The 13773-nt window shown below is 51.1% G+C and overlaps 1 protein-coding gene across 4 annotated transcripts in view; it reads right to left on the bottom strand.

Annotated features, from left to right (window-relative positions):
• PPIL2 (peptidylprolyl isomerase like 2) overlaps positions 1–4216 on the bottom strand; it is a 59133-nt gene extending 54917 nt beyond the window's left edge. For 2 of the 4 annotated variants that reach the window (XM_073559105.1, XM_073559106.1), the window contains exon 1: positions 3204–3328. In XM_073559105.1, coding sequence (XP_073415206.1) covers positions 3204–3313 — 110 coding nt within the window. In that variant the 5' untranslated portion in view covers positions 3314–3328. Of the gene's footprint in view, positions 1–3203; positions 3329–4037 lie in introns of those variants that run through there. The other 2 variants (XM_073559107.1, XM_073559108.1) reach the window with 2 other exon arrangements.
• Between the last annotated feature and the right edge of the window lie 9557 nt (positions 4217–13773).

The raw sequence follows: 13773 nt of genomic DNA, 5'->3' as shown, positions 1-13773 counted from the left end.
ACCGGTCTGTTAATGCTTAAGTGCATTTTTTGTGTTTACATAAAGACCTGGATCTACCCTTGTAGTGCAGCGCCTACTGAGTGTGTTGGGGGACACTCGCTTGGCAACCGATTTGAGGCACACAAGGATGCTTTCTTACATAAACAGTCCATGCAATTAAGGCTGTGTGCCCACGATGCGATTTTTAAGCGTTTTTGCTGCGATTTTCGGTGCGAAAACGTTTAAAAAATCATGTACAGAACGCCCCCCCATGCATTCCTATGGCATTCTGCACATGCTGTGCTAATGCTGCGCTTTTTTCCGCGGTGGAAACGCACCGCGGAAAAAATCGCAGCATGGTCATTCTTTTGTGCGGAAACGCAAAGAATTGCCGCGATTCAGCATCCATAGGAATGCATGAGAATCGCTTACTTCCCGCATGTGGCTATGCCCACCATGCGGGAAGTTAAGCGTCTCATGTGCGGTTGGTACTCACGGTGTGGAGGAGAGGAGACTGTCCTCCAGGCCCTGGGTACTATTCCCCTGTAAAAAAAAATGAATAAAAAATAAAAAATCGGGGTATATTTACCTTCCGAAGTCCCGCGCTGCATTCCCGGCCTCAGCGCTCCCAGTAATGCCTTGCGGCAAGGCCCTGTAATGACTTGGTCTCGCGAGATCGCTATAGCAACGCGAGACTACGTCATCACAGGTCTCACAAGGCATTACTGGGAACGCTGAGGCCGGGAATGCAGCGCGGGACGCCGGAAGGTAAATATACCCCGATTTTTTATTTTTTTATCATTTTTAACATTTTATCTTTTACTATTGATGCTGCATATGCGGCCTCAATAGTAAAAAGCTGCTCACACTTGTCAAACACTATGTTTGACGAGTGTGACCAACCTGTCAATCACTTTCCAAGCGATGCTTCAAATCGCTTGGAAAGTGCTTGAGAAAATCGCAGCAAAATCGCGGTGAAAAAAAACGTGCGATTTCTGGGAAGGAGTCCGGCTTTCAGTGTACGTTTTAACACGCAACGTGGGCACATAGCCTTATTGTGCCATCATAAACCACAGTGTTTTTTCTATGCCCGGCTATCCCGTGCTATTCATGTTTTAACCTAATGGATTAAAGGTTATCTTTAAGGCTGTGTGCACACGCTGCGGATTAGGTGCGGATTCATCCGCGCGGATTTTGTAAAATCCGCAGGTGAAACCGCAGGTCAAAATACCTGCGGTTTTACCTGCGGATTGCTCTGCGGTTTTGCCCTGCGGTTTTTCATCTCCTCAATAGAGGAGATGGCAAACCGCAGCAGAATCCGCAGAAAGAATTGACATGTCAATTCTTTCTGCGGATTGAAAACCGCAGATAATCCGCGCGGAAAATTCCGCACCGTCTGCACTGCGGTTTTTGATTCCCATAGGGAATCATGGTACTGTACACCAGAACCGCTGCGGAACCGCAGCAAAATCCGCAGCGTGTGCACACAGCCTTAGACTGCGACCTTCTTGCTGTTTTTTTTTTTCCTCTCCAAGTACATAGTCCAGAGACCTTTACAAGAGATAGCTTTAACTCGCGGTCCCTAAACACGCCAGACCTCACTGTCCAGTGACCGTGGGCAACCGCACATCAAACAGTTCATTAGTTCATGGAACATAATAAGCACGAACAGTCTGTGGAGGTACTTTATGGAAGCTCCTCCTCCACCCGCTGACTCCTTGTCAATCCTCTCTCCCAGGGAAGCTGCCTTACTGAGATCACTGTCCTTGTGACCAGGGCACTCCAGACCCTCAGAAGGTCGGTAGCTCCCCAACGCAGGGCCGTCACAGAATCTGCTCACATATGGCCTCTCCAGGTGCTATTCAGGACGTCCGTCCGCCCCTGGGACCGTCCAACACACAGGCCTCCAGGTCCAAGGCCTCACCATGTGCTCTTCAGGAAGTTACCAACTTCCAACACACAGGCCCTTCCAGGACCTTGCACTCTGACCACTTAGGTTCACACACTCCATGTGACCAGACCTCAGTAACATATATCCAAAACCACCCCCATATGTGGGGGGTAAATGTGTGGCTAGCTGATCCCGCCCAGCTCCCCGACTAGCCCTATAAGCCCCCCTTATAGGTAAATACACTCAAGGAACTACAAGTCCCAGGATAACAATATTATTTCGGGTTTACAGCGTAGAGGACCTCTGCGACACTTACCGGCCATTTACAATCATGCCGGTCACAGTTTCACCATCACAATCAAAGAAACGCCTGCATGCATATCCTGAGGAGCACATACAGCGCCCCTAGCTGTAACAGGGGTCACTGCCTTACACCCTTTAAACATTTCTAAAAGTCAGTAGCACACAGTATTATGCATAGAATAAGAAAATAATCCAAACAATCGGTTTTCCTTTTTTCTCCCAAAAAGTTAAAGATTTGAAAGGCAACCTTTCAGGTCTGATAACGGTATTAACCCGCAGGTTAGAGTCATGAAGGTGCCCTGCCACAGTACTGAAAGTGTGGCACCTGGTAGAAAATTAAATAGTGATGAGCTCGGAGGTGTTATCGGAGCATGCTCGTGGGCTAACCAAAATTGTTTGGAGTACGCTGAAGACAATGATCAAATGCCCGCAGCTACATATCTTGCGGCTGTGCAGTTGTGGGGACTCGAAGACACTTGGTTAGCACCCGAGCATGCTCGGATAACACCTTATCTCGACACGTTTGCTCAGCAGTAAAAATGAACTATATTTATCCCACGAGCTGCCGGCTTTCAGTCATGCATCTATGACTGACTCACAGTACTAAAAGTGGTGGCAATAAGCACGCCTGGACACTGACTGCCAGGTCTGCACTGGTGCATTGCTGAGCCAGCTGTCAGTCTGTGCCAAGTGTGAATACAGCCGCGACTGTCAGTCCTGTGAGCGGTCACTGTCATTGCTCCAGGCTTGCCTGTACAACTGAAAGCCGGCGGCTCACAGGAAAAATAAAGTCAATTTTGTCCGGGGTGCTGCACATTCAGTTCTGTGGCCGGGAACAATCATAGCGCTATTAACCTGCAGATTAACCCCGTATCTGCAAATTAATTGCGTTATCAGACCGGACAGGTTTCCTTTAAGACTACTGGCAGCTGTCTGACTAAAGCTTGTTGCAGACTAGCACTATACCGGGGATTTCTCTAACATATTGGACCCGATAGTTCAAGGCTTCCGCACCACAATTTTGGCTTACCAATACTGACCAAATACTGAACGTGTATCTCCGACCTTGTACTCAAGTCTGGTGTCGTTCCAGATGTCAGCACTGGCTCTCCCAGGGATGACGTAACATTGTTGTGTCATGTGATCCCTGCAGCCAATCAGCACTGGCTCTCCCAGGGATGACGTAACATTGTTGTGTCATGTGATCCCTGCAGCCAATCAGCACTGGCTCTCCCAGGGATGACGTAACATTGTTGTGTCATGTGAGCCCTGTGGCCAATCAGCGCTGGCTTCGCTCTTCCCGCCTTCAGACAAGTCACACACATCCGGAGAAGGTCAGAGCTGCAGCTGCTCTCATTTCCTCCATGTCTTTGATCTGTAAGTGTGGAGAGTGAAGCCAGCGCTGATTGGCCGCAGGGTTCACCAGGACAATTTGTAGCTCTGACCTCAGGTCCTTCAAACATGTTTGTGAAGAACCAGAAGAGAGATTGTGAGCTATGGCCTCTTCCCTTACATCAGCGTCAGACCTCACGATGCTCTTCTGGAGGAAGAGCCAAAAATTCCCCCCCGTACTCCAAAATCACGTAGCCAGTGTTCCCAGCAGCGATAGCTGCCAGATCCACAAGTCATTAATGTGTATGGCGCCATAAAAGCCCCCGTAGGCGCAATGTGCGCAGGCCGTGATGCATATAGTGTATATAGGTCCTGTTCACACTGTGGTGGGATGCTGGGACAGATCCAAACACACTGCCAATAGGGATCTCTGTGTGTGATCAGAGTGCAGCCCAGGCAGGGACCACACACAGGAGGGGCTCACAGGGCAGGATCACTACACTCATGCTCCAGCAGTGGGCGCCGCACTCACATCTTATCCTTCTGGTGCTGTCTCTTCCCCATCTTCACAGCGTGCTCAGCTTCAGACACCAACCAAAGCTCAGAAAGCTACAGCTGCCTCACCACTTCCGGCCGTGTCCTAACGATACCACACGACGGAAATGACGGACCAGAAACGCTGTGGCAGCCATCTTGGGACTCCTACGGATCGGAACAGAGTAGTGACGGACCGGAAACGATTTGGTAGCCATCTTGGGACTCCTACGGATCGGAACAGAGTAGTGACGGACCAGAAACGCTGTGGCAGCCATCTTGGGACTCCTACGGATCGGAACAGAGTAGTGACGGACCGGAAACGATTTGGTAGCCATCTTGTGACTCTTACAGACCGGAACAGAGGAGTAGTAATATGGATGTGCAGATCGCTGTCTAGTGGGTAAATGGTTAATGCTAGCGAAACTGTTTGGCGCTTCCAGGTGTGACGTCATTTCCGGGGGGCGTGTTACAGGGAAGGGGCGTGTTCTGACTTAAGCATTAGCAAAGGCATGAAGGAAGAGAAGCTTTGTCTTGGTCGTCTGGTGCCTACGTTGTAAGCAGTAGGGAGCGAGATCATCGTCGTCAGTGACAAGAGTGTTCATTAATTAACGGGTTGATGGGGCTGATACTGGGGGCTATCTAGTGGGATTTAGGGGCTTAATGTGTGGGTCATCTGGGAGCTTTTTGGGTTTTTTTTTTGGGGGGGGGGGTTAATGTACGCTTGTGGGGTCTGGTTGGGATCCCAGGGGGGATTAATGCATGCTTCTGGGGTCTGATTGGGGGGGGGGGTTAATGCATGCTTCTGGGGTCTGGTTGGGCTCCCGAGGGAATTAATGCCTGATTGTAGGGTCTGGGGGAGGGGGGTTAGTGCATGCTTGTAGGGTCTGGGGGGGTTAGTGCATGCTTGTGTGATCTGGGGGGGTTAGTGTATGCTTGTGGGCACTGGTTGGTCATCTGGGGGGGATCAATGCAGGCTTGCGGAGTCTGGTTGGGTCCCGAGGGGGTTAGTGCACTCTTGTAGGGTATGGGTGGGGTCCCGGGGTAGGCTGGTGCATGCTTGTAGGGTATGGGTGGTGTCCCGGGGGGGTTAATGCACGCTTGTGGGGTCTGGTTGGTCTTCCAGGGGGGTTCTTGCATGCTTATGGGGTCTGGTTGGTCATCTGGGGGGATTAATGCATGTTTGCGGAGTCTGGTTGGGGGGGGGTTATGCACGCTTGAGAGGTCTGGTAGGGCCCCGGCGGGGGTGAGTGCACGCTTGTGGGGTGTGGGTGGGGTCCCGGGGGAGGGTAGTGCATGCTTGTGGGGTCCTGGGGGGTTTAATACACACTTGTGGGGGCTGGTTGGGCTCTGGGGGGGGGTTGGGCTCCCAAGGGGAGGGGAGATAAATGCATGCTTGTGAGATCTGGTTGGGCCCTGCATTAACCCCCCCCAGGAGCCAACCAGACCCCACAAGTGTGCATTACTCTTTTGTATGGATGTCATACTTAATTGTTTCATAGTAACAATTAAAATATTTGACAAAGAAACACAATTCAATTTGTAAATGAAGGTCTTTATTATTAATGGGAAAAAATACAGAGCCCTGTGTGAAAGTGATTGCCCCTACTTTTTTTTAATTGTGGTTTCTCACATCTTTGAAAAGCGAAGTTCAGTTTCCCTAGCCACACCTGTTATCAATCAAAAATCACTTATATAGGACCTGTCTGACAAAGTAAAGTAGACAAAAAGATTCTCAAAAGGTAGACGATATGCTGCGATCCGAAGAAATTCATGAACAAATGAGATGCAAAGGAATGGAGATCTATCAGTCTGGAAAAAGGTTATAAAGCCATTTTTAGGGTACGTGCATATGTATGCAGAAAGTTCATGACAGAAAAACGGACTCCTTCCCAGAAAAAGCGTGTTTTTTTCCACGCGTCTCATCTCATAGAAAATAGCTAGTAATGCGGATTTTACAGCAATGCGTTTTTTTGCGGAAAAAAAGCATCAATATGCACAAAAAGTGCAGAATTCATTAAAATGAATGGGATGCTTCTTGTAAGCGTTTTTGCCCTTAAAAATGCTTAAAAAATGCGAAAAAAAACCGCTTACGTGTGCACACAGCCTTAAAGCTTTGAGACTCCAGCGAACCACAGTAAGAGCCATTATTCTCAAATGGAGAAAACATGGAACAGTGGTGAACCTTCACAAGAGTCGTCTGGTCATTAAAGTGAAAAAATGCTGGAGGATGAAGAGGTTAAAGAAATTTACATTTTTTCAGTTGTATTTATTTTTTATTTTCTATAAAAAAAAACTAATATTTTCTTCAACTGTACAGTATAGTAACATAGAGATGCAATGTATCTCTGTGCACCTATGTCATCTGCTTCTGAACTCACAACCTGCCATACAACTCACTATTAACAAGTGCTGCAATCTTTTTTCAGTGTGGGCTGTGGATCACTGGTAGAGCTGATACCTGTGGGCATTATTTTGTGATTTTAATATGCTTTGAATAAAGTTCTGTTTATTTCTATTTTTTAATGTCATCACTGATACAGTTTTCCTCAAAAGTTTACATACCCTGGCAGAATTTTTGCTTTCTTGGCCTTTTTTCAGAGAATATGAATGATAACACCAAAACTTCTTCTTCACTCATGGTTAGTGGTTGGGTGAAGCCATTTATTGTCAAGCTACTGTGTTTTCTCTTTTTAAATCATAATGACAACCCAAAACATCCAAATGACCCTGATCAAAAGTTTACATACCCCATTTCTTAATACTGTGGATTTCCCCCTTCTAACATCAATGACAGCTTGAAGTCTTTTGTGGTAGTTGTGGATGAGGTTCTTTATTTTCTCAGATGGTACAGCTGCCCACTCTTCTTGGCAAAAAGCCTCCAGTTCCTGTAAATTCCAGGGCGGTCTTGTATGAACTGTGCACTTGAGATCTCCCCATAGTGGCTCAATGATATTGAGGCCAGGAGACTGAGATGGCCACTCCAAAACCTTCACTTGGCTTTGCTGTAGCCAATGACAGGTCGACTTGGCCTACGTGTTTTGAATCATTATCATGTTGGAATGTTTAAGTACGTCCCATGCGCAGCTTCCAGGCTGATGATTGCAAATTTGTCTCCAGTATTTGCTGATAACATGCTGCATTCATCTTTCCTTCAACTCTGACCAAGTTTCCTGTGCCTTTGTAGCTCACAAATCCAAAACATCAGCAATCCGATCATCACTAATATACACCTGATAGGGGCCAATATGTTCTGCTTCCCCCAATAATATACACCAGATGGGCCCATACATTCTGATATCAGTAATATATATATGTAACGGGCCCATACATTCTGATATCACTAATATATACCTGATAGGGACCCATACATTCTGACATCACTGATATATACCTGACAGGAGCCCATACATTCTGATGTCATCACTAATTGTTAGCGTGGCTGATCTGAAGCCGGAATCTCCAGGAGTGAACCCTCTGGGCCAGGTGGAACTGACCCCTATACAGGGACCGTTAAGAGCAGGCCCAGGCGTTCGAGTACCACGGTAGCTGATACCGAGAGGGGCGGCTCAAGATGGACTGGAGTAGGACTGTGGGACTGAAGTGTAGATGACAGGACAGAGCTGGAACACAGGAGACAGGAATGGAGTAAGACAGTAGACTGGAATGTGGAGGGATGGCTGGAGCATGAACACAGGAGACAGGATTAGAGGAGGACGGAAGGACTTGAGCAGGATGGAACTGGAACACCGTAGGCAGGACTGGAGCAGGATGGAAAAGGAACACCCGGAGGAAGGACTGGAGTAGGACGGCAGGACGAAACAGGAACACCGGAGGCAGGACTGGAGCAGGATGAAACAGGAACACCGGAGACAGGACTGGAGTAGGACAGAAGGACTGGAGCAGGATGGAATAGGAACACCGCAGGCAGGACTGGAGAAGGACGGAGGGAGCACCGGAGGCAGGACTGCGGAATACAGCAGGGAACACGGATAGAAGGACGGAGGGAGCACCGGAGGCAGGACTGCGGAATACAGCAGGGAACACGGATAGCAGGACTGGAGAAGGACGGAGGGAGCACCGGAGGCAGGACTGCGGAATACAGCAGGGAACACGGATAGCAGGACTGAGAGGCTGCTGCAGGGACCAGATGAGAACGGGACTGCAGAGAGCACACGATGAAGCGAGGCCCAGTGTGCTAGGAAACAAAGATCAGGCGCCTCCCTCAGGGGGAAGCGGCCTGATATGCCCCTGTCTGGTCTGCCATTGGTCAGGGGGGTGCTTGCGGGTCAGGGCATAGCCGGAGCACAAGAAGCAGGAGGGAGGCGCAGCCTATGCGCATTGCATGCGGAGACGCCGCCGGCCGCGAGCCTGTCAGAGGTGACCTCCGTGGATGTCGGGCGGCTGCGGCGTGGGAGCGGTGGCCGGGTGAGTATGCAGAGACGGCGTGACAGTACCCCCTCCCCTAAGCCGCCCTCCCCGGAGATTAGCAAGAAATTTCTTGAGGATACGGGGAGCATTGATATTCTCCCGAGGTTCCCGGGATCTCTCCTCAGGACCAAAGCCCTTCCAGTCCCTCGGTCAGACACAATGCGTTGAGGTAGTCCATCGAGTCTGAAGATTTGCTGGATGAAGACTTTGGCCAGCTCAGGAGCCGAGGGGAGACCGGGCAGAGGGACGAAGTGGGCCATCTTGGAAAAACGATCCACCACCCCCAAGATGACTGTGCAGCCGGAAGAACAGGGTAGGTCGGTGATGAAATCCATGGCAATGTTTTCCCAAGGGACCGCGGGGACGGGCAACGGAAGCAACATGCCGGACGGAGGTCTTCGTGGCACTTTGTTCTTTGCACAGGATGGACAAGAAGCCACAAAATCGAGTACATCTTGGCGAAGCGTGGGCCACCAGTAGTGTTGCGCGATAAGATCCAGGGTCTTCTTAGTTCCGGCATGGCCGGCCATTTTGGAGGAGTGCCCTCATACGAGGACTTTTCGCTTGAGGTTCTCAGGCACAAGCGTTTTGCCAGGAGGAGGAGCAAGCCAGTTCACTGGAGCCACTGTGATGATCCTAGTGGGGTCAATGATATGCGAGGGTTCCTCTGTGGTTTCGTGTGGCTGGAAGACCCTGGAGAGAGCGTTGGCTTTGGTATTTTTGTTGCCGGGACGGAAACAGAGCTCGAAGTCAAATCGGGAGACAAATAAGGACCATCTGGCCTGACGAGGGTTGAGTCTCTGGGCAGACTGGAGATAGGCCAGATTCTTGTGATCCGAGAAGATGACAAAGGAATGGACAGCTCCCTCCAGGAGGTGACGCCACTCCTCCAAGGCCAACTTGATGGCCAGAAGTTCCAGGTCGCCGATCGAGTAGTTACACTCGGATGGAGAAAAGCCTTCGAGAAGAAGCCACAAGGGTGCAGATGACCAGAGGCGGATCTCTGTGACAATACTGCCCTGGGCACCTGTCGAGGAGGCGTCCACCTCGAGTACAAAAGGTCGGTTGCTCTCCGGGCGATGCAGGACCGGAGCCGTGGAGAAAGCCCGTTTTAGGGTCAGAAAGGCCTCTTCCGCCTCAGGAGGCCAATCTTTGGGAGTAGTCCCTTTACAGGTGAGAGCAGAGATAGGTCTTGTGATTGCAGAAAAGTGAGAAATGAATGGCCGGTAATAATTGGCGAATCAGAGAAATCGTTGTATCGCCCTTACCCTGACGGGGCGAGGCCATATGAGAATGACAGACAACTTCTCAGGGTCCATCCTTAGTCCAGCGTCGGAGATAATGTATCCCAGAAACGGCAGGGAGGTCTGTTCGAAGAGACATTTCTCAATCTCCGCATACAGGCGGTTCTCCCGAAGACGCTGTAACACCAAGCGGACACTCTTTCTGTGGGACGAGAGATCCGGCGAGAAGACGAGGGTGTCGTCCAAGTACACGACCACACAGGAGTACAAGAGGTCCCGGAAGATCTCGTTGACTAACTCTTGAAACACCGCAGGAGCATTGCAGAGACCAAAGGGCATGACCAGGTACTCGTAATGGCCGTCTCGAGTGTTGAAGGCAATCTTCCACTCGTCTCCAGCGCGGATACGGACCAGATTATAGGCTCCTCTGAGCTCCAGCTTGGAGAAGACCCGGGCTCCTCTGAGACAGTCAAACCGCTCCGGAATGAGTGGAAGAGGGTACCTGTTATTGATTGTAATTTCCTTCAAGCCCCTATAGTCAATGCACGGCCGTAGAGTTACGTCCTTTTTGACGAAGAAAAACCCCGCTCCCGCGGGCGACGAGGATTTCCGTATAAAACCTTTGGCGAGGTTCTCCCGGACGTATTCGGACATGGCTGTGGTCTCATCGGGAGACGGGGTAGATTCTGCCCCTTGGGGGGTTGAACCAGGAACAAGTTCAATTGGGCAGTCAAAAGGCCGGTGTGGAGGAAGGACCTCTGCTTCCTTCTTATCAAAGACATCGGTGTAGGAACTGTAGGCTGGAGGGAGACCCGGAAGGTCTGGGGGTGACCGGGGAGCGGCCGCCAGGCGGAGAGGAGCCAGACAGCAGGCTTGGCACGGGTGCCCCCAGAGGAGTATCTCCCCAAAAGACCAGTCGAGGACAGGCTGATGAGTCCTTAACCATGGGAGACCGAGTAGAATGGCGTGGGAGAGCTTAGGCAAAACGTAAAAGGCTATCTTCTCTTGATGTAAGGCACCGACTTGCAACTCCGCTTCTTCAGTGACCAAGGTGACTGTCACCTGTAGCGGTTTGCCATCCACCGTGGCAATCTGGAGAGGGTTAGATAGAGCAACCACGGCAATTTGGTATTTGTCCACTTCTTCTGGCCGAATGAAGTTACCTGCCGAGCCCGAATCCACGTTGGCCGCCTCTTACCCACGTCTCTCCCCTGAAAACAGAAGAACAGAAATAGTAAGAGGTTGAGAGGGATCATTGTCACCTAGGGAGGCCTCTCTTACCTGACCTAGGCGGAGGAGTTTCCCTGTCTCTTAGGACAGGTGCGGATATAGTGTGATGAAGCTCCTCAATAAAGGCACAGACCTTGTGCCCGCCTCTTGCTGACGCAATTCGGCCAAGTTGATACGGTCTATCTGCATGGGCTCGACCGAGGAGGAAGAAGACACGGCCGAACGGGGACTGGCAGAACGGGTGAAAAAGGGAGCTGGCCTAGTGGATCTCCTGTCTCTCGCTGACTCCCGAGCGTGCTTCTGGAAGCGTAGGTCAATGCGGGTAGCCAGTGAGATAAGGTCCTCTAAGGTGGTCGGGGTATCTCGACCTGCAAGTTCATCTTTTCTGCCTGAAAAACCGCGCCAGAACGCCCCTACCAAAGCCGTGTTATTCCAGCCGAGCTCGGAGGAGATAGTGCGAAAGCGGATAGTGTACTAACCGACTGTGAGAGAACCCTGATGTAGGTTAAAGAGTGATTCGGTGAGGGCAGCTAACCGACCCAGCTCATCGAAGACCCTTGAAAAGTATCCAAGAAAACCGGAAGACTTGAAACAACGGGATCGTCACGTTCCCAGAGGGGATTCAACCAGGACAGGGCCTCTCCCTCCAGATCGGACATAATGAAGGCTACTTTGGCCCGTTCAGAGGGATATTGCTGCGGCAACCATTCAAAATGGAGGCTACACTGATTTAAGAACCCCCTGCAGAGCTTAGGATCCCCAGTGTAGCGAGGCGGTTTGGCCAGGCGGGGCATCGGGAGAGCTGTAGGAGCGGAGGGAGGAGTCAGAGCTAAGGCGGCAGAGTGTAGAGCCGACAAGCGGCTATCAAAGGAGACCATGTGAGACAAAATATGGGCTTGAGTGTCTTGTTGCTGGCCCAGCTCCTGTTGAAGACTGGCCAGTAAAGTGGCAGTTCCAGGATCGGCCACCTGCAGGGCCGACAAATGGGTGTCCATAGACTTCATGATAGACATAATGTGTCCCTGATTCTCCCGCAGGAAGAGTAACTCTCTCTGGGTGGCAGCAGTGGTACCAGCGGGGTCCATGGCCTGATCGTACTGTTAGTGTGGCTGATCTGAAGCCGGAATTTCCAGGAGTGGACCCTCTGGACCGTGGCACCGAGGGGCCCTGGGTTAGCTGCTAGGTGGAACCGACCCCTATACAGGGACCGTTAGGAGCAGGCCCAGGGGTTCGAGTACCACGGTAGCCGGTACCGAGAGGGGCGGCTCAGGATGGACTGGAGTAGGACTGTGGGACTGAAGTGTAGATGACAGAACAGAGCTGGAACACAAGACAGGAATGGATCAAGACAGTAGACTGGAATGTGGAGGGATGGCTGGAGTAGTAACACAGGAGACAGGATTAGAGGACGACGGCAGGACTGGAGCAGGATGGAACGGGAACACCGGAGGCAGGACTGGAGTAGGACGGCAGGACTGGAGCAGGATGGAACGGGAACACCGGAGGCAGGACTGGAGTAGGACAGCAGGACTGGAGCAGGATAGCAGGACTGGAGCAGGATGAAACGAGAACACCGGTGGCAGGACTGGAGTAGGACGGCAGGACTGGAGCAGGATGAAACTGTAACACCGGAAGAAGGACTGGAGCAGGATGGAACAGGAACACTGGAGGCAGGACTGGAGTAGGACGGAACAGGAACACCGGAGGCAGGACTGGAGTAGGATGGAAGGACTGGAGCAGGATGGAACAGGAACACCGGAGGCAGGACTGGAGTAGGACACAAGGACTGGAGCAGGATGGAACAGGAACACCACAGGCAGGACTGGAGAAGGACGGAGGGAGCACCGGAGGCAGGACTGCGGAATACAGCAGGGAACATGGATAGCAGGACTGAGAGGCTACTGCAGGGAGCAGACGAGAACGGGACTGCAGAGAGCACACGATGAAGCGAGGCCCAGTGTGCTAGGAAACACAACGATCAGGCGCCTCCCTCAGGGGGAAGCGGCCTGATATGCCCCTGTCTGGTCTGCCATTGGTCAGGGGGTGCTTCCGGGTCAGGACATAGCCGGAGCACAAGAAGCAAGAGGGAGGCATGGCCTATGGGGCATGCGCTTTGCATGCAGAGACGCCGCTGGCCGCGAGCCTGTCAGAGGTGACCTCCGAGGATGGCGGGGGGCTGCGGCGTGAGAGCGGTGGCCGGGTGAGTATGCAGAGACGGCGTGACACTAATATATACCTGATAGGCGTCCATACATTCTATATCTACAATAATATATACCTGACAGCAGCTCATACAGTTGATCTACAATACTACAGTGCTGTGCAAATTAATTGGGACAAAGCATTTTTTTAAGTAAAATCGTAAGATGGTTACCAGTCAGTGATTCAAACTAGTTTTAACTGCTTTGAACAGGTGTGAGTGCCTGTTCAAAGCAGTTAAAACTGGCTTGAATCACTTACTAGTAACCAACTTACGATTTTACTTAAAAAAAATGCTTTGTCCCAATTAATTTGCACAGCACTGTATATACCTGACAGGAGCCCATACAGTCGATATACCTCACAGCAGAACGTACAGTCTATATCTACAATAATATATATCTGACAGGAGCCCGTACAGTCTGTGTCTACATCACTGGCGTAACTACCAGGGTAGCAGCTGAAGCGGTTGCTTTGGGGCCCGGCCTATATAGGGGCCCGGGTCCCCGGCTCCGATCGGCGCTACCCGGGAAGTGCAATTAAGTACATACTCACCTCTCCTGCATGTCTCTTCCAGCCCCCCCCGCTTATTCCATCTTCTCAGCGCTGTTCTTCCTGCTTTCAGCGGAC

The sequence above is a fragment of the Dendrobates tinctorius genome, unplaced genomic scaffold, assembly GCF_039654945.1.
Source record: "Dendrobates tinctorius isolate UK_male_01 unplaced genomic scaffold, ASM3965494v1 ptg000265l, whole genome shotgun sequence".
Classification (NCBI taxonomy): domain Eukaryota; kingdom Metazoa; phylum Chordata; class Amphibia; order Anura; family Dendrobatidae; genus Dendrobates; species Dendrobates tinctorius.
This window is presented reverse-complemented; position numbering and strand designations above follow the sequence as displayed.